The 25,349-nt window shown below is 53.3% G+C and overlaps 2 protein-coding genes across 5 annotated transcripts in view; one reads left to right on the forward strand and one right to left on the reverse strand.

The window, feature by feature from the left end:
• Positions 1-5,168: 5,168 nt before the first annotated feature.
• Positions 5,169-11,075, forward strand: CISH (cytokine inducible SH2 containing protein). The gene is made up of 3 exons (XM_069562049.1): positions 5,169-5,776; positions 9,035-9,255; positions 9,497-11,075. Exons 1-3 carry the CDS (start codon positions 5,757-5,759, stop codon positions 10,018-10,020), a joined length of 765 nt encoding a protein of 254 aa, XP_069418150.1. The 5' UTR covers positions 5,169-5,756; the 3' UTR covers positions 10,021-11,075.
• HEMK1 (HemK methyltransferase family member 1) overlaps positions 11,007-25,349 on the reverse strand; it is a 35,410-nt gene continuing 21,067 nt past the window's right edge. For 2 of the 4 annotated variants that reach the window (XR_011250945.1, XR_011250943.1), the window contains exons 12-15: positions 23,552-23,746; positions 23,008-23,107; positions 13,630-13,714; positions 11,007-12,061 (exon numbers count right to left, since the gene is read on the reverse strand). The gene's annotated coding sequence lies outside the window, so the exon portion shown is untranslated. Of the gene's footprint in view, positions 12,062-13,099; positions 13,339-13,383; positions 13,466-13,629; positions 13,715-23,007; positions 23,108-23,551; positions 23,747-25,349 lie in introns of those variants that run through there. The other 2 variants (XR_011250942.1, XR_011250944.1) reach the window with 2 other exon arrangements.

Below are 25,349 nucleotides of genomic sequence, written 5' to 3' on the forward strand. Positions count from 1 at the left end.
ATATTTTAACCTCTCTGTGCCTCATTTTCATCACCTGTAAAGAGGGGACAATATGTAGTAGTTAGACAATGAAATGGGGCTGGAAATAGCTGAGGTCACTTGGCACATAGTAAGCGTTCAGTACAGTAGTCACAAGTAGAGGGTAGGGGTAGTCTTGGGGCAGAGAGCTTCGGGTCTATACCCAGGGAGACTGAGGGTCAAAGCTGTGAAGCCCCTCTGTCTTCACAGTAATGTGGGGTAACACATAGTTCCTACTGGAGAAACATCACCTTACACAAGGGCCCCATGCTGGGCTCTTCCAGGAGCCCCAGCCATCAACGTGGTAAATGAGGTCTCCACACCTGTGCCCATCCCAGACATGCAGCTTCTGGCCTATTCAGGAGGGAAAAGAGCAGTGATCCCACAAGAGACTGACCCAGACTTGCCCGTGAGTGTCCAGGAGCCTCCGGCGGAGGCGTGGGTCAGTGGTGGCCTGCTGCAGGGTTGGGGGCCCTGAGTGCAGCAGTGCGTGCATGGGACCTTTTGAAGGAGGTCACCATTATCTTCATTACCTCCACTGTAGTTTGGTCACAGGTCAAATAACAAGGAGGGAACACAGCCCTGCCCATCAACAGAAAATTGGATTAAAGATTTACTGAGCATGGCCCCGCCCATCAGAACAAGACCCAGTTTCCCTCTCAGTCAGTCTCTCCCATCAGGAAGCTTCCATAAACCTCTTATCCTTCTCCATCAGAGGACAGATTGAATGAAAACCACAATCACAGAAAACTAATCAATCTGATCACATGGACCGCAGCCTTGTCTAACTCAATGAAACTATGAGCCATGCTGTGTAGGGCCACCCAAGATGGATGGGTCATGGTGGAGAGTTCTGGCAAAACGTGGTCCACTGGCGAAGGGAATGGCAAACCACTTCAGTATTCTTGCCTTGAGAACCCCATGAACAGTATGAAAAGGCAAAAAGATAGGACACTGAAAGATAAACTGCCCAGGTCAGTAGATGCCCAATATGCTACTGGAGATCAGTGGAGAAATAACTCCAGAAAGAATGAACAGATGGAGCCAAAGAAAAACAACACCCAGTTGTGGATGCAACTGGTGATGGAAGTCAAGTCAGCTGCTGTAAAGAGCAATATTGCATAGGAACCTGGAATGTTAGGTCCATGAATCAAGACAAATTGGAAGTGGTCAAACAGAGTAAACATCGACATTTTAGAAATTAGCCAACTAAAATGGACTGGAATGGGTGAATTTAACTCAGATGACCATTATATCTACTACTGCGGGCAAGAATCCCTTAGAAGAAATGGAGTAGCCCTCATAGTCAACAAAACAGTCCGAAATGCAGTAGTTGGATGCAGTCTCAAAAATGACAGAATGATTTCTGTTCATTTCCAAAGCAAACCATTCAATATCACAGTAATCCAAGTCTATGCCCCAACCAGTAATGCTGAAGAAGTTGAAGTTGAACAGTTCTATGAAGACCTATAAGACCTTCCAGAACTAACACCCAAAAAAGATGTCCTTTTCATTATAGGGGACTGGAATGCAAAAGTAGAAAGTCAATAAATACCTGGAGTAACAGGCAAATTTGACCTTGGAGTACAGAATGAAGCAGGGCAAAAGCTAATAGAGTTTTGCCAAAAGAATGAACTGGTTATAGCAAACACTCTCTTCCAACAACACAAGAGAAGAAAGACTACACATGGACATCACCAGATGGTTAATACCGAAATCAGATTGATTATATTCTTTGCAGCCAAAGATGGAGAAGCTCTATACAGTCGGCAAAAACAAGACCAGGAGCTGACTGTGGCTCAGGTCATGAACTCCTTATTGTCAAATTCAGACTTAAATTGAAGAAAGTAGGGAAAACCACTAGATCATTCAGTATGACCTAAATCAAATCCCTTACGATTATACAGGAGAAGTGACAAATAGGTTCAAATGATTAGATCCAATAGACAGAATGCCTGAAGAACTATGGACGGAGATTTGTGAAATTGTACAAGAAGCAGAGATCAAGACCATCCCCAAGCAAAAGAAATGCAAAAAGGTAAAATGGTTGTCTGAGGAGGCCTTACAAATAGCTGTGAAAAGAAGAGAAGTGAAAGTCAAAGGAGGAAAGGAAAGATATACCCATTTGAATGCAGAGTTCCAAAGAATAGCAAGGAGAGATAAGAAAGCCTTCCTCAGTGATCAACGCAAAGAACAGAGGAAAACAATAGAATGGGAAAGACTAGAGATCTCTTCATGAAAATTAAGAGATACCAAGGGAATATTTTATGCAAAGATGGGCACAATAAAGGACAGAAATGTTATGGACATGATGGAAGCAGAAGATATTTAGAAGAGGTGGCAAGAATACACAGAAGAACTATACGAAAAAGATCTTCATGACCTGGATAAGCACGATGGTGTGATCACTCATCTAGAGCCAGATGCATTCCTGGAATGTGAAGCCAAGTGGAAGTGATGGAATTCCAGTTTAGCTATTGCAAATACTAAATTTCAAATACTAAAAGATGATGCTGTGAAAGTGCTGCACTCAATATGCCAGCAAATTTGGAAAATTCATCAGTGGCCACAGGTCTGGAAAAGTTCAGTTTTCATTCCACTCCCAAAGAAAATCAATGCCAAAGCATGTTCAAACTACCAAACAATTGCATTCATCTCACACGCTAGCAAAGTTATGCTCAAAATTCTCCAAGCCAGGCTTCAATAGTATGTAAACTGTGAACTTCCTGATGTTCAAGCTGTATTTAGAAAAAGGCAGAGGAACCAGAGATCAAATTGCCAACATCCGCTGGATCATAGAAAAATCGAGAGAGTTCCAGAAAAACATCTACTTCTGCTTTATTGACTATGCCAAAGCCTTTGATTGTGTGGATCACAACAAGCTGTGGACAATTCTGAAAGAGATGGGAATACCAGACCACCTGACAGGCCTCTTGAGAAATCTGTATGCAAGTCAAGAAGCAACAGTTAGAACTAGACGTGGAACAACACACTGGTTCCAAATCAGGAAAGGAGTACATCAAGTCTATATATTTTCACCCTGCTTATTAAACTTGTATGCATAGTACATCATGAGAAATGCTTGACTGGATGAAGCACAAGCTGAAATCAAGATTGCCGGGAGAAATGTCACTAACCTCAGATATGCAGATGACACCACAAGAACTAAAGAGCCTCCTGATGAAAGTGAAAGAGGAGAGTTAAAAAGTTGGCTTAAAGTTCAACATTCAGAAAACTAAGATCATGGCATCTGGTCCCATCACTTCATGGCAAATAGATGGGGGAATGATGGAAACAGTGACAGACACTATCGTTGGGGAGCTCCAAAATCACGGCAGATGGTGACTGCAGCCATGAAATTAAAAGATGCTTGCTCCTTGGAAGAAAAGTTATGACCAACCTAGATAGCATATTAAAAAACAGAGACATCACTTTGCCAACAAAGGTCCTTCTAGCCAAAGCTTTGGTTTTTCCAGTGGTCATGTATGGATGTGAGTGAAGTGAAGTGAAGTGAAGTCGCTCAGTCTTGTCCGACTATTTGCGACCCCGTGGACTGTAGCCTACCAGGCTTCTCCGTCCATGGGATTCTCCAGGCAAGAATACTGGAGTGGGTTGATGGATGTGAGAGTTGGACCATAAAAAAAGCTGAGCACCGAAGAGTTGATGTTTGAACTATGGTGTTGGAGAAGACTCTTGAGAGTCCTTTGGACAGCAAGGAGATCCAACCAGTCCATCCTAAAGGAAATCAGTCATGAATATTCATTGGAAGGACTGATGCTGAAGCTGAAACTCCAATACTTTGGCCACCTGATGCAAAGAACTGACTCATTTAAAAAAACCCTGATGCTGGGCAAGATTGAAGGCAAGAGAAGAGGACGACAGAGGATGAGATGATTGGATGGCATCACCGACTTGATGGACATGAGTTTGAGCAAATTCCGGGAGTTGGTGATAGACAGGGAAGCCTGGCGTGCCGCAGTCCATGGGTTGGCAAAGAATCAGACACAACTAAGTGACTGAACTGAACTGAAGTGGGGCTACACTGAAGTTCAAATTCCCTTCAGGAACTTGGGTTTCATGAGAAGTGAGTTTCATCAAGTCATTTCTCATGTGAACCAATTATTTTTGTAATGTTGTCCTGCATCGTGACCTTTTGCTTTTGGATCCCTCAGTCTTCCATCCCCTCCCAGGCAGAACAAACTCAGCCCTGTCTGCCCTGGGGAAAGCCTGGATACTACCATTTATGCCTCTGGACACTGCCAGGAGCCTGTCATCCCTGCTAGGGGACCTGAAGTTTACCTTCTTTTCTGGGAACTTGGGGGGTACACACTGGGAAGGTGGGATGGACCCTACCACTGCTCCAATTCTCTCATCTCCTGGCCCACGGGCTTCGAGGATATGTGAGCAGCCCCTTTAAGGATGCTCCTCGGTGAGTCCAGTGAATGGGAAAAGGTGGAAAGGATCAATGGTAGGGGATGTTCCCTGGGGCTCAGCAATAATGGGAGAAATACCAGCTATTGAGGATCGCACGTACCAGGTGCTCCGTGTAGATGGGAGAGGCTGTCACTGTTCCTCCGCTCTACTTTTATCCCCTAGCTTCAGTTTATCGCTGGGGGTTTGGAGCTCCAGGTCTCTCTCCCATATTTTTAGGGGGCCCACCAAGCCAGAGACACATCTAAACTGTCCTGTGAGGAGAGCTGGGGGCTCTTTATCTTTGCCTGTCTCCTCAAGTTGGTAGTCATTTCCTCCCTGATTGGAGGGCTGGCCAGAGGCCAGCTTAGGGCCGAGACTGGATGGCCCCACAGAGTGCAAAGGTTGGGATGGTGCCTTCTTCCGCAACTCCCAGGGGAAACCTTCTCGCTTGGATCCTATTGGCTGCAGTGGCCTCAGGCTTGACCTCCGTGAACCTGCCTGGATCTGGATACTCCCTCTGAATCCCTTTTTTCCCCTTATGTTTCTCTCCAAACCATAACCCAGGCCACCCGCCTCCCCACACAGGGTCCAGGGGTCCGAGTGCAGCCCATAGGGGGCGCCTGCACACCAGCACACCGCCTTGGAGGAGCCACTAGCTGGGCGGACAGACCCGTGGCCGCGCCCTCGTGCTGCCACCGGTCCTATCCAGAGATAAGCGGGCCTGTCGCTAACGAAGCGGAGTGCCCCGAAGGAAATCTGAGCTCAGGTAGGTAAAGCACCGGCCTCTCCCTAGCCCTATTCAACTTGGTTTTCACCGGTTGGTCTCTAAGTCATGCCCAACCCCCTTGGCTCACGTCAGCCTCGAATCCAAGCGCTCTAATTGGCCCTCCCTGACCACTCGGCCCCACCTCCTGCACTGCGACTGGTCGGCGCGCAGGGCCCAGCCCCATTTTCCTGGAAAGTTCTTGGAAATCTGTCAAAGGTGTTTCCTTTAGCGACCCTCAGCCCCAGACTAAGGGAGCCGGCGCCCCCCACCCGCTCCCCTCGCCGCCAGACCGCACAGCCGGCGGTTCTAGGAAGACGTCGCTTCCGGGAAGGGCTGGGACACAGAGGACAAAAGATTAGGCTGTTCGCCCCGCCCTGTCCTCCAGGCCCGCCCCCCGCGCCCTCCCGGAGCGCCCGCGAAGCCACCTCACAGTCCCGGCCCGCCGCCCGTGCATCCTGGGAGCCTGCCCTGCGAGCGCGATCCGCGCCCACTGGCTCACTCCACCCGCCGCCGTCAGGCCGAGCCTCAGCTCCGGAGCAACAGCTGCCGCTGCCGGGACATGGTCCTCTGCGTTCAGGGGTAAGTGCGGCTCTCTGCCCCAGCCCAGCTCCGCGCCGGGACGCGGCGGAGAACTGGCCTCGTGCTAGCCACCGAGTATTAAGAGGACTTGATTGGAGAAAGACCTCGGGAGTGTGATAACAAAGAAAGGTGACAACATCGTCACCACCTCTACTGGCACTGTGGGTACGGAAACTGGGGGTCAGCTAGCGACAGGAGAAACACAGGGTGAGCTAAGCTTGGGTTCTGGCTGGAAAAGGTGGACGCTTCAGGCAGCGCCTCCTCCCAGACGTGGCTCACTTGCCCAGCCGTTCTGGATCGGCAGCGCTCTACCCTGGCCTGCCAGCCCAATAACCTACTGTGACCATGGGCCAGCCCTTGCCCCTTTCTGTCCTGCCATCCACTCTCCTGCCTCAGGCTCGCAGTTAGGCTCTTCTTGGGAAACCAATCCGAGATCCTTACCTCTATCCAGGTTGGCACCTGCTGAACAAGCAGCTCTTGGAAGAGACTAGGCTTGACCCAGCCCTGTCTGAGGCCCCCCTCACAATGGCCTCATCCCTACTCTCAGTCCGATATGGGATCCCAATGTGAGAAGTGCCTTGGCTCCTGCCTCCCTTCTCCAAGTTTCCCAAAAACTTGCGGCAGCGGGGGGTGGGGGTGGGGGGGGGGGGGCAGGCTTATAAGACAGTCTTGGCTTCAGCTGAGCATTCTTAACACATTCCTTCTGACCAGAACCTCAGCGTCCCCTTCAACCAAGGGTCTGATGCTCTCCAGACTCATCTGACAGGAGCTCAGAAGCTCCAGGGTGAGTGAAAGGAGATGTGAGTGGGTGCTCCACAGCCAGAGAGAACTAGGTGGCCCAGTGACTGCTGTTATCAAAACTGGTATGGTAGCAAGTGAGGAAGGGTGGAAGGTGGGGCAAGGCTGAAGTGCCCCCAGCTCTGAGCAGTCCTGCTTCCAGCACCTGGAGGTGCTAGGAAGACTGTACCTGCTTCAGTTTCTCCCTGATCATCTCCAGAGTCTCCCTTTCTCCTCTCTGCACTTTGGGACTCCCAGACACCTTCCCCCACGCTCCTGCCTTGGTTCACAGGACCCCAGGCAATTCTGGGGCCCCACACTCTCTCACTTTGCTCCAGCTGAAGGCCCCCTTGGAATATCAGTGCATCAGGCCAGTGGTCTTGTCAGGGAGCAAGACCAGCTAGTGCTCTCCTGAGCCGGGGAGCAGGAATTCCCACCTGTAGGTTTGGGGTGTCAGCTTTGCTGAGGGCTACCTGCTCAGGGCTGAGTTTGCTTCACTAGTTTATGTCCCCAAACAGAATGCACAGGCTGGGCTGCGCAGCAGGCACCCTCACATACTGGCCACCTACACCTGGAGCACCACAGCCATCACCGCCACCAGGACACAATAACACAGCTGTGGACACACCCCTCCCCAGATATATATAGTCACTCACCAGGAGCTTGTGGTGACCAATACAGCCGCTCACACATCCAGATATCATATCATCATCCCTAGAGGTCCCTACACCCACATATGCTAAGCTGTTTGGACATGGCCACCCCCAGAGACTATCTGGTCTGATTGGCTAGCCACCTTCTATAGTCCTAGAAGGCTCCCTGGCCTGAGCTGAGCTCTGGGTCCCAGTAGGGAGGCCCTCAGCCAGTTGCTTGGATCTCAGCCTCCAGCTCTTCTAGAGGGAGTCCAGAGCTCCCGCAGTGCAGCCAGAGTGGGAGTGAAGAAGGGTCACCAGGCTATGGTATGCCAGGGTCTTATGGCCCCTTCTTCTCATGAGCAGTTGCTGGCCCCTGATCTGTTAAAATCTTCTAAGAGTCATCTATAACTTACATGGTCAGATCTGGTTCCTCTCCCTGGCTCCTGCCGCCAGCTCCTGCCTACCTCTTCCTGCCGCGTAAACAATACCTGGCAGTGTTTCCCGATGTCGTCATCTCGGCCTGTGGTGCCTTCACTGCTTCTTCCTCTGGCCTGAGACTCAGCTCAGGAGCAGGCTGACCCTGACTCCCCTGTAACATCCTTTGTTTTTTTATGACTTTGGGTTATGAGCACTCCTTTAGGGCAGGGGCCAAGGTTACGTGATCCTGATGTCTTGAGGCCTGGCAGAGAACCAGACCCAGAACTGAGATCCGAGGATTTCTTTTGTGACGAGTGGGAAAGGACTGGCAGTCTCTTCCACGGGAACCAGGGCCATGCTGCTCACTCCCAAGAACCCCCAGGATCACTGCACTGGGTGGGCTTCCCTTAAAGAGAAGCTACTACTCAGACTGGGGCTGGTTCAGCAACCCAATTCTAGTCATCTGAGAATATGGTGTGGCCCAACCCCTCAGTGTCTGGGCTGGGATGACCGCTCACTGGGGCAGCAGGGAAGTGGACCTCTAGTGAAGAGCAGTGTTTGCTAAAGATCATGGTGTCTGGTAGGGCAGGCTTGTCAGAGTGGGATCTGGAATGTGGGATGAGTACCCTGCCCTTTGGTGGGAGCTCATATTTATGGGAGGTGGAACTTAATGCCTTTAGAGGCCACTGTGTACCCGAGACCCTCAGCTGGGAGGAGGAGAGAACAGGATGGGAGTCTGACCTGTTCGGGGAGATAATTCTAGCCTCTAAGGCCTGGCCAGTGTAGAGCAAGGTCCCTCTGACAGACACTGTTGTCCATGGGGAGGTAGCATGTGACCCATCCCTTGGCTCAACCAGGACCATGCATTTAATCAGCCACCTCTGCCAGGAGGGCACCATTGTGGGGCCTCTTTGCACTGGATCCTGTCTATATGGTGGGAACCCCAACTGGCCACTGTGAACTAGGGATGCCTACAGGGAATGATCTATGGATTTGGTTGGTACAAAACAGAAGAGAGATTACAGATGGCTCTTTGTCCCTGCAGATGTGAAACCTGGGGATACAGAGGGCCCGTGTATTCATTGTATTGCCCCATTCATACAAGGGACTCAAGCATCCACAGGTTCCATCTCCTGGAACCATCTCCCCGTGGATACTGGCTCCAACTATAATTGCTCTTTGATAAATGCAGGAGGGTGGGACAGTCTCTTTCAGAAGGGGGTTCATATGTGGGGGAGGTCATCAAGGGAGCCTTTTGTGCTGACAAGTGGGAGGTGGAATACTAGTCTCATGACGGAGCAGAGGGGAAATGGGGGCTCACAGTGAGAAAGACTCGCCAGAGGTCACGTAGCCAGTCTGGGGCAGAGGGGCTCTCTGGAAATGGAGAGAGCACAGGGTCTCCACTCACTGCCCACGCACCTCCTTCTAGACCTTGTCCTTTGCTGGCCGTGGAGCAGACTGGGCAGCGGCCCCTGTGGGCCCAGTCCCTGGAGCTGCCCCAACCAGTTATGCAGCCTTTGCCTGCTGGCGCCTTGCTGGAGGAGGCAGTAGAGGAGTCCCCAGGCCAGCCAGAGAGGGAGCCCAAGGTGGTGGACCCCGAGGAGGACCTGCTGTGCATAGCCAAGACCTTCTCCTACCTTCGGGAATCTGGTGAGTCTGAGGAGGGCGGAGGAATTGTCCTGGGAAGTCTGACTGGGGAAGATTAGCTCTGCCTGTTGAGTTTAATTTGAGAGGCAAGCCCTTGGCCAAAAGAGTCTGACCAGAGTGAAGGGCCCCAGCCCTCCCCAGGGAGAGGTGATGAGAAGAAGCTGAGCCCTGCCATTCCCTGGGTTGGTGCACCCAGCTACTTTCCACTGTGACCAGTTGGTTCCTCTCCTGTCCACTTGCCTAGGCTGGTACTGGGGTTCCATTACAGCCAGTGAGGCCCGGCAACACCTTCAGAAGATGCCAGAGGGCACCTTCTTGGTACGTGACAGCACCCACCCCAGCTACCTGTTCACACTGTCCGTCAAGACCACCCGCGGGCCCACCAACGTGCGCATTGAGTACGCCGACTCCAGCTTCCGCCTGGACTCCAACTGCCTGTCCAGGCCGCGCATCCTGGCCTTCCCAGATGTGGTGAGCCTGGTCCAGCACTACGTGGCCTCCTGTGCCACAGACACCCGGAGTGACAGTCCCGACCTTGCTGCCACCCCGGCCCTGCCCACCCCGAAGGAAGATGCGCCTGGTGACCCAGCCCTGCCCGCCACGGCCGTTCACCTAAAACTGGTACAGCCCTTTGTGCGCAGGAGCAGCACCCGAAGCCTGCAGCACCTGTGCCGCCTCGTCATCAACCGTCTGGTGGCCGACGTGGACTGCCTGCCGCTGCCCCGGCGCATGGCTGACTACCTCCGACAATACCCCTTCCAGCTCTGACCCAGCCGAGCAGCCGCCTGGCCTCACCCAGCTGGACCCTGGAGGGGACATGGGCCCCAGCTGGACTTGGGCTCCCACGACCCCTCCTCCAGTCATCCTGGTACCCGTGCGCATCTGGCAGCTAGACCAGGAACGGTCCGCAGGAACAAGGCTGGGGGTCAGCGGCCAGGGGAAGTGTCACAGGACTTGGAGGCCAGCGCCCCCCGCTCCCATGTGACTCCATTGTGGTGGGCTATATGTGTCAAAAGAGAGGGCACTGGCAGGACCTTGTCTCAACCCTGTGGGCTGGACCCAGTCCCCCACTCACCTGCTGTGGACTCCTGAACTGGGTAGACTTGGCCGACCCCGGTTTCTTCATCCACAGGGTGGGGCGGGCCCCTTCCTTCCAGCTAGCCAGCTTCTGTCTTGGAGGTCAGCCAGAGGAACCAAGGTTGATGGTGACAGTCCCCGGGCGGGGGCACAGACCAAACTGGGGGACAGCACAGTTATATAGTATTTATTTATTTATTCTCCCTGGGTTGGTCTCGGGGTGAGCCGAACCCTCCTCTCTGCCCTGAGCACTCCAGAGGCCCCAGACTGGCCCCAGCTTCTCTGGTTCCTCCCACCCTGAGATGCGCTGCTGGACCCAAGGTGGGCCTGCATGTCCTGGCACTAACCCATCCACCTGAGAAGCAGTCCTTCTCCTTGGCCTCCAGCCCTGTGTTGGGAGGATGGGTGAATAAACAAGAACGTGGCGCCAACATATTAGCGCCCAGCAGAGCCTGCCACTCACCCCCTCCAGGGCCAAGCCCTGTCTGCACAGAGCTGGTCTCGCCGTGGCACAGGCCCTGCCCGAGGCGGGGGCCGGGTCAGGGAGTGGCATGGTTGTTGGAGGACCACCGCTCCAGCTCTGCTGGGTCTGCTTCCTGCCCAGGAAAGTGCGTTCACACAAGAGAGGGAACGAAACTCCATATCCGATGAGACTTTATAAGATAATTACTACTTAAAACAGTTTGGTAGTCTTTTTATTTTCACTGCTTTTTCTGTAATGACAATAAAATTGTACCTTTCATGTATGGAGCCCTCAGAAGGGCCTTTTTTGAGTCGTATACCATTCGTCCCTTTCGATCTTACTGTCAGTATCCCCCACTTTACATCTGGGTCAGCAGAGGCCCAGAGACCTATGCGGCTGAGCCGGCCCTGCTAGGGCACCCAGTAAAGAGTGGAGAGGGTTGTCATTGTTGTCCAGTCACCAAATGGTGTCCGACTCTTCATGACCCCATGGACTGCAGCACACCAGGCTTCCCTGTCCCTCACCGTCTCCCAGGGTTTGTCCAAGTCCATGCCCACTGAGTCGGTGATGCCGTCCCACCATCTCATCCTCTGTCACCCTCTTCTCCTCCTGCCTTCAATCTTTCCCAGCATCAGGGTCTTTTCCAGTGAGTCAGGGCTGTTCGCATCATGTGGTCAAAGTATTGGATGCTTCAGCTTCAGCATCAGCCCTTCCAAACAGTATTCAGAGTTGATTTCATTTAAGACTGACCGGTTTGATCCCCTTGCTTTCTGAGGGACTCCCAAGAGTCTTCTCCAGCACCACAGTTCGAAAGCCTCAATTCTTCTGTGCTTTGCTTTCTTTACTCTCCAGCTCTTACATCCATATATGACTGATAGAAAGAGCATAGCCTGGACTGTATGGACTGTATGGCTACTGTCGTCAACATGATGTCTTTGCTTTTTAGCACACTGTCTAGGTTTGTCATAGCTTTCCTGCCAAGAAGCAATTGTCTTCTAATTTCATGGCTGCAGTCACCATCTGCAGTGACTTTAGAGCCCAAGAAGAGGAAATCTGTCACTGCTTCCACCTTTTCCCCTTCTATTTGCCGTGAAGTGATGGGACCAGATACCATGATGTTAGTTTTATAGTGGAAGCAGTAGGGAGAAGCCCTTGTCCACTCATTCCCTCTTTTCCCCTTGGAGGGTGGGGTGCAGGGTCACTAATGGGACTGCCTTCAGCGTCACTGGCCAGTGCCAGGTGGGGGAGGTTAGCAGAGGAGCATCAGACCTGAAAGATGTGTGAACAGGAGATGCCAACTAAATGTAGGTGGAAAACACTAGAGGTCTGGGTGCTGTGGACTGCTCCTGGGGGGCAGTGTCTTTTGAGATGACGAGGCTTAACAGAGAAGTCAGGCTGGATCATCCCAAGGAGAAGGTATAGGGCCTGCAAAGGCACCAGGGCATGACCGGGGAGCTTATATTCCTGATCACAAGGAGGCCTAGGGAAGGTCATTCTGTGCAGCAGGGCAGAACAGTTGACTTGGGGATAGTGGCTGGCCACAGGGTCTGGCCCGGGATGGGTCTGATGGGGTTCTGTTCTAGGCTGACTGGGGTTTGGGGACTCTTTCAGTCAGGGTCCTGTGTACCAGAAGTAGGTGAAAGAGCAAGTGAAATGAAAACACTCCATTATCTGATGGTCTGCCTTTGGAGCACTTCAGCACCTGGAATCCTACTGTGTCCTGAAACTTTCTACACCATTGAGTGCCTCACAGGAAAGTACTTCTGAAGCTCACTCATGGCCTTTCAGCCCTCATTTCAGAAATAGTTCTAACCTTTCTATTTTCTTTTTTTTTTTTAATTTCAAGACAGTTTGTTTTTTATTATTATTAATTATTATTTTTTTTTTACTTTACAATACTGTATTGGTTTTGCCATACATTGACATGAATCCGCCACGGGTGTACATGAGTTTCCAATCCTGAACCCCCCTCCCACCACCCTCCCCATATCATCTCTCTGGGTCATCCCAGTGCGCCAGCCCCAAGCATCCTGTATCCTGTATCGAACCTACACTGGCAATTCATTTCTTACATGATAGTATACATGTTTCAATGCCATTCTCCCAAATCATCCCACCCTCTCCCTCTCCCACAGAGCCCAAAAGTCTGTTCTATACATCTGTGTCTCTTTTGCTGTCTCGCATAGAGGGTTATCGTTACCATCTTTCTAAATTCCATATATGTGTTAGTATACCGTATTGGTGTTTTTCTTTCTGGCTTACTTCACTCTGTATAATCAGCTCCAGTTTCATCCACCTCATTAGAACTGATTCAAATGTATTCTTTTTAATGGCTGAGTAATACTCCATTGTGTATATGTACCACAGCTTTCTTATCCATTCGAAAAGTTGCAGATTCGAAAAGGCAAATGTCAGCAGACTGAAGACAGGAAGGTGTGAGGAGTGACGTTGATGACAAGGATGAGGCAGGACAGGATAAAAATCAAGAACTCTGGAGGTGTAGAACTCTGGGGGTACAGAGAGAGGTGTGGCAAAGAATGGAGTTGCTGTTGGGTGAGAGTGAGCAAGAAGTGGGTTAGGGCTTTCTTTACCAGGTCCACTTGTCCCGCCTGGCACCTTTTCCACTGCTGGCTGCAGGGCCTGGCAACACACCTCGTCCAGGGCACCATGGTCCTGCCAGGGATGTCTGTGGTTTCTCATTGCTTCAGCCTAGATCTCAGCCCCTTTGTGACTCCCAGAATGCCTGAGATGACCCCTATGTCTGCTCCACCCCCAGATCTGAGTCATCCAGTGAGTAGGCAGTGGACACAGAGGGACAAAGGCAGGCTCTACCTTACCTGGCACCATGTCCCAGACAGTGCTGGAGTGGAAGGAAGCCCTTCACTGTCCACAGAGGGGAGACGTCAGGGTGTCCACAGGGTGCTGGAAACAGACAAGGGCTTTACACCTTATGCGGTGCTCACTACAACGCTGAATGGGTTAGAGTGGGCCTAAATATTACCCTGGTGGCTCAGTGGTAAAGAATCCGCCTGCCAATCCAGGAAACCTAGCTTCAATCCCTGGGTGGAGAAGAGCCCCTGGAGAAGGAAGTGGCAACCCATTCCAGTATTCTTGCCTCGAGAAGTCCATGGACAGAGGAGCCTGGCAGGCTACAGTCCATGGGGTCGCAAAGTGCTGAACACAGCTAGGCAACTAAACAACAAAATATCACCCACACTCCCTAGAGGAGGAGACAAGCCCAGAAGGGGCACGGGGCAGCTGAGGGGACGAGGCACAGAGCAGAGCTAAGGCTGCGGGCTCCTGACCACCCCCTTGCCAGTGCAGCTGGGGTGGGGGTGGCTTTCACGTGAATTGTTCTTGAATGCTGGTTTGATCCCCTTGTGTCCCTGCTTGCTAACGTCTCTAGAGCTACTGGCCTGGCCAACAGGGTCCGATCCCCTTCCCCCTTGCCTCAGCCCAAGTCAGGGTCTGGCTCTTACCTGAAAAGGGGCTACCAGCAACCTCTGCCTCCTGATAGTTTTCTGCTTCAATTTTTTTTTTTTTTTTTTTTTTAGCCACACTATGTGGCATGTGGTATCTTAGTTCCCCAACCAGGGATTGAACACAGCCCTTGCATTGGAAGCATTAATCTTAACCAGTGGACCTCCAGGGAAGTCCCAGTCAGCTTCAATCTTATTCTCACATTTCCCTATCAAGGGAGTGAGTGATGCCTGTTTAGAACAGGATCAGTGGAGGGTGTGTCATCGGGCCCCTCTGACTTGGGTCAGAAAGCCAGTCTAACAGACGCTAAATATCCTCTGGTGACTGCAGTCACCCCTGGGTGGTTCTGGGCTGGTGAAAGGGGCACGCCTACCGGCACTGGTCAGGGAGGAAGAGGGAAACTGCCTGGTGGGCACACAGGAACCTGCACGACATACACGCAATAACTGATAGTAACCCTTTACCAATTCAGTCCACTGCCAGCACACATGTTCTCTGGGCACCAACTGGGCTGGACTCCATCTGGACCCTGAGGACACAGCAGGGAATAAGATGGACACACTCCCCATCCTTGTGGGATTCACGGGCTGGTGGGTGAGAGACAACAGACAAGGGCACAAACGGACTCTCGGGATGAGTTCTGGGAGCGAAATGATAGCAGAGCAGGGGGCGGGGAAAAGAGTGCTCTGGGGGGCGAGGGGGACACCACTGCAGATGAGAGTGTTGGAGAGGGTTCTGGACCCAGGTGGCCCTGAGCCTGGACACCGTCGAGAAAGGACCTCCCAGGTGGAAGGAGCTACAGTGAGGCGGCCCTGAGGGAGGAACAAACGTGGTGAGACCGGAAGATGGCTGGCTTTCCAGGAGGGCTGAGGAGACAGAGGGCAGGTGGAGAGGGCAGAGGGAGCCACGGATGGCGTTCTGGTGGTGGAGCGCCCCTTCAGAGCTCAGCAGGGAAATGTGGCAATCCGATGCTCGTTTTTTATGCAGTGAACCTGTCAGCTGGGTGGGGATGACCCTGTGAGGCCTGGGGGCCAGAGGCCAGAAAGGAGGTTGAGAGGTCTGCGATATGGCTGAGTGGGGTGTGATGGAGACCAGGGAGGTGAGGTGATCCTGGGCGGGAGCTCATGCCCATTAAGTTCTCCCTGCAGCCCTGCACACTGATAGAGGCTGTCCCCATTACAGGAAAAGAGGTATGGCTCAGACAGAGGTTGCGGCTTTCTCAGGGTCACACAGCTTGTGAGGGGCAGAGGCGGGGTTCAAACCCTGAATGAAGACCTTGTTGAGTAACTGCGGCTCTGCGCTCCCTCCCAGGGGCTGGCATGCTTAAGCCTTGGCACTCACAAGGGGCTGGGGACAGGCACAAGAGCGGGCCGATTCAGGAGGGCATTTTGGAGGAGAGGGGCTGGGGACTGCACCCTGGAGGATTCTGTCAGGCCAGGGGAGGTGGGCTCACAGACTGATCTTATCTGGTGTCCCTCCTTGGACTTACAACACTCTGATGGAACAACTCTGGGACAGAGATGCCACTAGGCCACTCAGGCTTCTCTTGTCAGTCAATGAGAGGGCTTCCTGGGAGACTTTGCCCATGATCACTGGGCGTTGTTAACACCCTTGGAATCATTATCGAGCCCCCTGCCCCTGGGTTCAGCTTCTAATCTGCAAACTGAGCAAATCTTGCTGGATGATTAAGGCTGGACATGGATCTAAATAGGGCTGGGGACATGGGCCAGGCTAGTTCCACTCTCAGATGGGAAACTCCCACCCCTCACAGATGTATGGTGAAGCAGAGGGGCCAAGAGCCTGAGATAAGTCCTGATCAAGGAGGCCGGAGGGTTGTGAAACCTCAAAAAGGCCCTCTCCCTTGAGGAGATGTGGAACTCTGCAGGCCTGGGCAGCTCTTTCACACCAACCTGTCAGACCAGTTTTAATATAAAGCAGGTGGGAGCTTTGCCAGAAGTTCAACGGTCTCTCCTGGGGAAGGTGTCCTTCCCATACCCCGACTGCAGGATTGGGGGGGGGTCCCCTCCCAAGCTGAGGCAGGCTGGGGCCCTCACATCTGAGACCTGAGGTGGAGGAGAGTCCCCAGAGGTTTACTCCTGTCTCCTGTGTCCCCCACACCCTGGTTTTACCCAAACCTCTCCTGCAGTCTGGATTATGTGCTGTACACTTGATGTGGGGGGCATGTCCCTCAACCTCACTGAACCTCAGAAGATTCCTCAGCTTTGAAGTGGGAAGAGAGGCAGTACGTCTCTCAGAGGGAACGTGGGGGAACCCAGCGGGATTTATGAGGCAATACTGAGGAGAGGCTGAGAGGGTTCAACGTGGCAGATGCTGCAGGCGTCACTGTAACTATTCCGTGTCCCTTATTTTAATCCCATTTGAGAGGTGGGCTGGGCAGGTGCTGCTGTTCCCTGCAGTCCCCAGGGGAACTGCAGGAGAGCTGGCTGGAACCCCCTGGAAATAGAAGCAGCCCCTCACTGGCCCCCCACCCCCAGCTTTGGTGCTGCGCTGCCAGCCCAGGCCTCCACCTTCAGGCGTCACCTGCCAACCAAGGCCTTGGGCTCCCATCACAGTGAACAGACCCACAGTCTGGTGTCTGCATGGCCTGGGGTAGAGGCCAGACCAGCCCAACTTTCTAGCAACTTCAGTAGAAACTAGGCCATCTGCTACCCGTGCCCACACCTGGGGGAGGCGGGGTGTGTGGGTTTCCCTCAGGCCTGTTACTTGCTCAATCCTCAGCAGTATGTGCCCTCAAAGGTGAGTCACAGGTCAGGGAGGTGAGCTGCATCGGTCCCCTTTCAAAGCTGTAAGCCCGATATCCAGAGAGGCAGGGTGACTTGTCCACAGTCACCAGAGAAGTGGCCACGCAGGATTGGAGCCCAGGGCTTTGAATCCCAGGCCAGGGCTTGGCCCCCTCACCCTAGAACTCTTGAACAGGAGTATACCTGGCAACACGAACAGCCTGGTTCAGGACTCCCCCTGTCCACAGCTGGACTCGCCCTGGATAAACTGTCCAGACTGTCCCCTAGACACACCTCCACAACTCCCACATGCACACACCACCCCCCCCCCCCACCTGCTGGTCTCCATGTCCCTCTACCCTGGCTCTCGTCCTCCTCAGGCTGCTCTCCTGTGGCTCCCACGGCTGCCTTGCCCACATCCAGCCTCACCATGGGTCACTGACCTGATGGCCTCCTCACTGGCCCCCTCAGCCCAGAGGGCCTTGCAAACCCGATAGTGGCCTGCCTTCCTCACTTAGTGATATTCACAGGCTCCCCTTATGTCTTGCCTGTGCCTCACCCCAGACTCCAGGATGTAGCTTCCCAATCCGCCAGGCCATTCCATTCTGCTTCTCTCCAAACAGCCCTCCCCATAGTGTCATTCACCCCGGAATGTCCCTCTTCCTCATTCTGCCAGGGCAAACTCTTATTCACCCTTCCAAGTCCAACTCAAATACTCCTTTTCTGAGAAGTCTTCCTCAGCTTCTCTAGCACTGATTCATGCCGCATCCTAGGGAATCCCCCTGGGGCCTGAGTTTTCCCAGGTCTCTCCAGCCTGGGGAAAAGGAAACATAATTTCCACGACTAATTCAAAACAACCATTCTTTGGCCAAATTTCTCTCTCTCACACTCACACACACACACACACCACACACACACACACACACCACGCTTCCCATGAAAGTCTCCTGGGGTTGTCTTTGAAGAGGCAAATTAGCCAAGTGGAAAGAACCCAGGCAGAGTTCAAATCTCAGCCCCTCCAAAATCACCCTAAGGATCTCAGGCAAGTGGTTTAATCTCTTGGAGCCTCAATTTCCCCATCTGTCTGACAGAGATAGTAGAAGGGCCCTGCCACAGGGTGGTTGGAGCGGGGCTGTGCCTGGCTGTGCAGGGATGTGGGGTGAGTGGTAGCTGATGCTCATATGAGCAGGAGGGGACGTGAGAAGCCCAAAGCTGGAGGAGCCTTTTGGTATGGCCAAAGCTTTCTGCTCAGTGGAACTACAGCTGCTTCCAGGACTCAAGCCTGGTTGAAGCAGGCAGCCCAGAGTGCAAAAAGTGGCCTCTGAGGACTGAGGGATCTTGGGATGGCCACGACTCCTCCAGGTAGTCCTTTAGGACTGATTCACTGCACAGTCCTCATTAGGGTGACCCACACTCTGATGGTGTGGCTGGAAGGGGAGTACCACCCAGCAAATGCTCCCCAGGCAGAGCCCTGTTGCAGGGACTCCCCACACCCAGCACCCATGAGCCAGCCTGGGATTTCCTGTCCCCAGAGCCAGGCGCCTCCTCCAGCAGAGGTGAAGATTTCACCCAGTTTGGGGTGGGGCAGAGCTTTGTTTTAAGTGTTTCTTCTCTCTCCGCCTTCCCCCAAGAAGCACTTCTCACCTTCCCACCGCCAGCCCTACTTCTGAACAACATCAGTGTGTATGCGTGTGTTGACCTTTCCACTTGGCCAACATTCCTTTGTTTTTCTCAGCTCCTTTGGGTAGATGGCCGTGGTAGGAGGAGCTGTAGGAGAGCAGGTTCTCCGGAAACCTTTTCTCCAAAGTTCCAGAGACATGGAGCCCAAGGAGACACTAGAAAATGAAGGCTTATCCAGAAGCAGATGGGTTCCCAGGGCAGGCAGAGGAGTGTGGGGAGGAGACAAGAGGAGCTCTAGCCCCAGTGTGAGTGCCTGCCAGGGCGTGCCTCCAGGCATCCTTGCCAGATCAGCATTGTCAGCCTAGCATCTAGTGGGCAGGCTGAGCCTAGGTAGGCAAAGCTGGGCGACCCTGAGTACAGTGCTTTCTCTCTCTGAGCCAAACATGCCTCAAAGTAGACCAAAGTCCTGGGTTTGCTGTCTGTGTGATCAGCACTCACTGTCTCTACCCCAGAGGTGCCCAGACTGGGTCTCTGTAGTCCTTTTACTCTTCAGAGCCAGCAGGTGCCAATAGGAGGGGGCGTGGGCTTTAGGGCAGCAGCAGCACCTTGACAGTCACCCGCTTTCTCCTCTTGGGGTCAGTGGATGCACTGGGGTGAGCTAGGCTCCAGAAGGATCCCTGGGTGTCCTCACAGAGGGCAGAGAAGGCAGGGCATGGGCACCCCCCACCCCCACCCTGGGTGAGGTGTTTTTGCTAGAATTGCAGCAGCTGCGGCTAGAGGCCTCTTCCCAGGAAGAAAGAGCAGAGCGCCTCTTCCAAGAACTCGGAGGAGGCCTGCAGGCAGAGGAGGGGGAGCGGGGGAGTTAATTTTAAACCAAACAGCCTTCAACGCTTCTCAGGAACTGGTTGCTCAACGTGATCTGGCAGGTCCCAGGCGGGTGGGCAGGCCTGTCGCCAGCTCAGAGGTGGCGGGGGTGGAGGACACGCCTCAGAAGGGGAGGCCCAGTGACCTTGAGGGAAGGTGGACCCTGTCCTGGCCCACAAATTGGGGGCTGTCACCTCCAACCCCCACCCACCTTGCTGAGGGTACGGGATGGGGTGACTTCCTCCATCATAATCTGGCAAGGTAAATTATAACACGATTAATAACACAGGTGTCCTATCCTTCCAAGCACTGACTGGCCCATCCCCCCTTCACTGCTCAGAACCTGACACTCCTGTGCCCTGGCCCGTACCTCTAGAGGTTATCTGATTGAAGGCCTGCTCTGAGGCCAGAGGAAGGCTTGTGCTTTGCACTTATGAGATGGAACCCTGGGATGGGGGGGGGCAGGGGGGGCGGGGGGGGCGGGGCAGGGACTGAGGGTGGAGTGTAGCAACCACAGCCCAAGTTCAAGGCCCCATGGGTGAGCCTCTTGTGTGTGCAGGGAGGCTGTGAGCTGAACTCCCTGGGCTTAGCCCGCCCCCACAGCTGACTGGAGTCAAAGTGCCTTCACACACATTGACCTCCTGCCCCCGACGCTAGGGTGGCCACCCTCTCCGGGCTGACAGCCGAGGCCCACCTCCCAGTGTCTGGATCCTACAGAGGCCCCGCCCAGGGCACCCCCTCCTTCATTCCCTCCGCCAGCTGCCCAATGAGACCCCAGTAGCCTGGGTGGGGCAAGGCCTATGTTCTAGGAAAGGATCCTGAGCAAGTGCTGCCAGGAGCCGCAGTTCTTGGAATCGGCACTGCAGAGCGATGGGACGCTTCCAGGAACCCGCTGGCCACTCCAGGGAGAGAGGCTTAGAGGAGGGGCAGTGACCCAGGTGAGGGGGAGGAGGTAGCGGGCCCACAGCTGGGAATCCACGCCTCCAGGAAACCCTCCCTGACTGCAGGTGCCTCCGTAGACTCCTCTGTCTCAGCAATGAGTCTGCCAGGGCAGGTCCAGGTCTGGTAGAACATCTTATGGTACCCAGCACCCAGCCCTAGGACAGGCACAGAGTGGGCAACGGGAAGCAATATGGGGGGAAGGGTGTGTGCCTGGGAGGAGGGGCGGTGTGTGGGGGAGGGGCACAGGTGAAGGTAGGACTTTCAGTGATGCCCGGTGACAGTGTCCTGGCCAGGCTGGTGAGCACCCGGGCAGCGATGGCCAAGGGGGAGGAGGAGGGAGAGCAAGGTGGGATCCCAGCATGCGCCCTGAGCAGAGTCCCTCGCTAACGAGCAGGCAACCTCTGGCCAGGACTCCTGTCTCCCCTTCAGGCCAGTTTGTTCCTTCAGGATCTGTCCCCTTGCTGGGGTACCGGCCCCAGCTGCAGTATTTGCCACCTGGTGTGGTCCTAGTGCCCGTGCCCAGAGGTGCCGTCCTGAGCACACATCTGGCCCACTGGAGCCTCGGTGTCCTTACTTAAGAGAATGAAGAGGACAAGCTGCAGGGCCCCCAGGAAGCCACGGAGGCTGTGACCCCGCTCTGGGACTGGGCTGGGACCTAATCACACTCTGAGGCGTGACCATGAGTGTTCCTATCACGGGTCCCAGGGGCCTGGAAGGGGTGCTGGGGGGATGTCTAGACAGGCACAGAAAGGAAGTAAGGGCCTCCCTCTCTGGCTGGGTGACCTTGGAACCATCTTTTAACCACTCAGGACCTGTTTGCTTTGAGAAGAATGGAGACTCCTCCCTAGTCAAGGGTGGACAGAGGTGTGGGCAGGGAGCTGCTCTCCCCTCAAGCCCTCTGGTCACTCCCGGCTCCCACTGAGCACAGCTCCAAACCTGCTAGCCACCTCCCCCCACATGTCATTGCAGCCTATCAGGCTCCTCTGTTCAGGGGGATTCTTCAGGCAAGAATACTTAGACTGGGCTGCCATGCCCTCCTTCAGTATAGAATCATGGTGAGAAGTATATATGTTTGGTGATTTTTCTCCTTGGGGCTTCTTGCCTAGTCCCAGCCCACCCCGTGGGTTAACTCTTGACCATGGGTCCAAGTAGCCAGGCGCCCCAGAAATACTATTTTGTGGCCACATCATGCCACCTGCGGGATCTTAGTTCCCCAACCAGAGATTAAGCCTGCGCCCCCGGTAGTGGGAGCACAGCATCTTAACCACTGGACTGCCAGTGAAGTGCCCAAGTTCCTGAAATTCTCATTAATTATTACATATTTTTTAGAAAGAAACCTTTCCAATTCACGTTCAAACCCTCTGTGAACTCTAAGGCTGATTCACAGCCTCCCTGCATTTCACTGGAGCTTGAATGGTGTCATCACGAGTGGGTTGGGTTTGTCTCACTTTGTGCCAGTGCTGAGTGTCAAATCCCCAGTGACGGTGATGCCCAGTGTTCATTAGTCCATTGTCTGTGAATTGATTATGTGTGTGTTTATGACATATTCTACATAATAGGCTGCAGGCAGATTAGAAGATACTGGTGATGGACCAGGCACAAAATCCCATAAACTATATTAGAATGATTTGGGGCAGAAATGAAGTCTAATGTCTACCTCACAGAGGCAACCACCATGTTCTACATGGACTAAATATTTAAACGTGAAAAATGACACTCTAAGAGTCCTTTAGAGCACCTTCCTAAGAAGTCACAACAGTATTGATTCTGGGAAAGGAAACTTCTTCCTTCGTGTGGCTCCCCTGTATTATTCGCAGGACAGATCTGGAGAAATGAGAGCCACATCAGAAAACCCATTAACACTCATTTAGTGTCATCTTCCCAGTCTTGAAGGGTTTTTCCCAGAGGCAGGCTCAGGGTCAAGGATCCAAACATGGGAACTTCTCTGATGGTCCACTGGCTAAGACTGCACACTCCCAATGTAGGGAGCCAGGGGTCTGTCCCTTGTCAGGGAACTAGATCCCACATGTGCAACTAAAGATCCGGCATGCTGCAACAAAGAGCTGATGCAGCCAAATACATGAATAAATAAATAATAAATATTAATAAAAAGATCCAGACAGAAATAGTTTATTTTGGAGGTGATGTCAAGAAGCGCCGATAGGGTCCTAGGAGACAATTCTGCCTGGTTGTCTCCCTTTCCTGTACATTTGTTCACAGAGGCACTGACTGCCCTCATTCCAAACAACACTTTCCAGGGTGATTATTCCAGTGAATAGCCTTAGAAGACAGAGATAATGTCTCCCTCCAGGGGAAAAGGCAGATTTATTTCTTGCCTAGTATAATAAAGATAGTATCTGCTTCTGGGGCAAAGGTTAGGCAGGTTGGCTTACAGTCTATTATAAAAGATTTGGGTTCCCTGATCTCAGGGTTTCTCTGCTGTCAACCTACTGTATGTGCAGCCATCATCTGGCCCTTATAGGGTCACGCTGCAGGCACTGGGTTCAGGGAAGTGGTTCTAGAAAATGCTGACCCTCTGTCTACTGTTACTGTGGGAAATAAACTAACCTTTGTTTCTCAAGCAGGATTATCTTCCAAGCTGTATCTTCCACCAGCATCCTCAGAATATGGCAGCTTTGGAGCTGGGTGAAATCAGTCTTCCTAGTTCCTGATGGAGATGAGAGGGGAAGTGAGACAGGGAAGGGAAGGAAAGGAAGCCAGAGCAGGTGTGTAAATGAGTGTGTTCCCTCTGTGGGCAACTGAGGTCAGTCCCCGGTTGACAGGTGATGTAGAACACTCCTTGGGGTTGTCCCACCCGAGGGGGTGAGGAAGCTGGAATGTGTACCCACCAATTCCCACCCTTCGCGGGCGTAGGGCTGCTCCAGAGAGTGAGCTCCCTGGCCATTCCACCTCCTAAGCTGGCCTGTGCTGTAGGGAAAGCCTCAAGCTGAGCACTGCAAGTGCTGAGTGGGAACCTGAGCAGGGGGGGACATGCTCCAGGAGAGCAGGGCCTTATCTGAATACCGCCCATGCCCAGGGCCTGGCATGGTGCCCAGCAGACAGCAATCGAACACACACCACACGCGGCAAGGATAAGGACCTGTTTACTTGCCTCTGTCCTCCTCTTGGCCATCAACTCCTGATGGGCAGTGTCTCTGTCCATTTTTCCTTCATACTCCAGCACCAAGGGTAGGTCCGATAGTCAATCCTAGGCTCCCAGTCATGGTTGGAGAGGAGTGAGGGGACAGCTTGCATTATGGGGTTCAGACCCTCATGGGGCAAAGATGGCCAGCCCCCTGCCCACTTCCTGAGACCAAGTGGAAGGAAAGAGCTTTGGAAAGGAGCAGACAGCTCTGGCCAGAGTCATTCAATGAAAGAGTGACACCCAACAAAAACCTAAGGGTTCTCGACTCTGTTTGACCCCCACACTCCACCCCATGAAACACAGGCCGAGCCCTCAGTGGAGGGGTAGTCAAGGTGTGGGGGAATAAACAACCCAGAATGGTAAACATTGATGGTAAATGGTTGAGGAATCAATCTCACCTCAAGTACAGTGCTCCAGGTCTGGGCTTTGAGCAAAGGGGCAGAGTTGGGGGCAAGTGGTGAGGCCTAGCAAAGGTGCTGTCTCTTATACCAGCTCTAGGGCCCACCTCAGTGACTGGCAAAGTCTGGAGGGCTGGACTGGCCTGGGTGTGGCTTCCACTGTCTCAGCCTCAAAGGACCCCTCACACCCAGCCAGCCTAGGGCTCTATGGGTTAATTTTATATTTAGGAGGTGGGTGAACAGTGGGTGGGAATGAGGGGGACAGAGGCCAAGAGAGGCTAGAGGTAGGGGAAAGTCGCAGGGGGTCAAAGAAGGTAGAGGAAGCATTTAAGCAGAATTTGGAAGTTTGGATCTTATTTGAGGAATCAGAGACAGAGAATGATTGAGAAAAAGAGGGAACTACAGGCAGCTAGGTCACCCAGGCAAAGATGCAGTGCAGGGAAAGTTCCCGGGAATGGCGGGGTGCAGGAGGACCCTGTGGTTGGTCCTCAGGTGGTTTGCTGAGAGAATCAACCCAGAGTTTGATGCAGTGTGGTCATCAGGGGGTGCCAAGCCCCAAATGCCAGGCCAGAAGGGTCAAGGAGGTAGACAGGTGCCCAGGTCTGGCTGGTTCCCCTTCTAGATCTCCCCCAACTTGCTGTGTGATCTTGGGAAAATCATGGACCCTTTCTGGGCTTCAGCTTTCTTTTCCACAAAATGGGGGCACAGTACTCAAACTCCCAAGGACTCTCGTGACTCAGTGACAGTACTTGGGCCTCCAAGACAGGGTGATATCTCTTCCCTAATGATCATGGGCATGGACACACGTGCCCCAGTCCCACACTTGTGCACATGCACGTACCTATGGACACCTGTGTAGCGTGTGCAGGTCTTTATGATGGGCGTGTGTGGTGTGGCCTGGCTGCATGGCTCCCCACTGACCAGAACAAGCCTAAGGACCCAGTCACTCATAGGGGCCTGTGAGGAAGAGTCCACGTCCAAATCCACGAGCTCCTCAAGGACAGGGCCCCAGCTGAATCACGCTATCTGGCTTACAGTTGGTGCTCAGTGCTTGTAGGTGAACAGCTGGCCTGGGGATCGCAGGGAGACACAGGATACTAAAGACCTCAGTCACCGCTTCGCCAAGCTTGGGAGGCAGCTTTAGTGCTGAGCAACTCGGGGCTCTGCACAGACACTCACAGGAAAAGAGGACTTGTCCAGATGCTGTGTCCTCACGTGACCGTGAATTCCACCCCACCCATATGGCCCCGAAGGAGGCAGAGGTGCTGGGCGCTTGGCTATGACTCAGCGGAAGGAAGACAGGAAGGGGGCGTTGGTGGCGCTGAGGCTCTAGGGTTTTGCTTCTCATTTCTCTCTTTCTGAAGCAC

Source organism: Ovis canadensis, chromosome 19 (genome assembly GCF_042477335.2).
Source record: "Ovis canadensis isolate MfBH-ARS-UI-01 breed Bighorn chromosome 19, ARS-UI_OviCan_v2, whole genome shotgun sequence".
Taxonomy (NCBI): domain Eukaryota; kingdom Metazoa; phylum Chordata; class Mammalia; order Artiodactyla; family Bovidae; genus Ovis; species Ovis canadensis.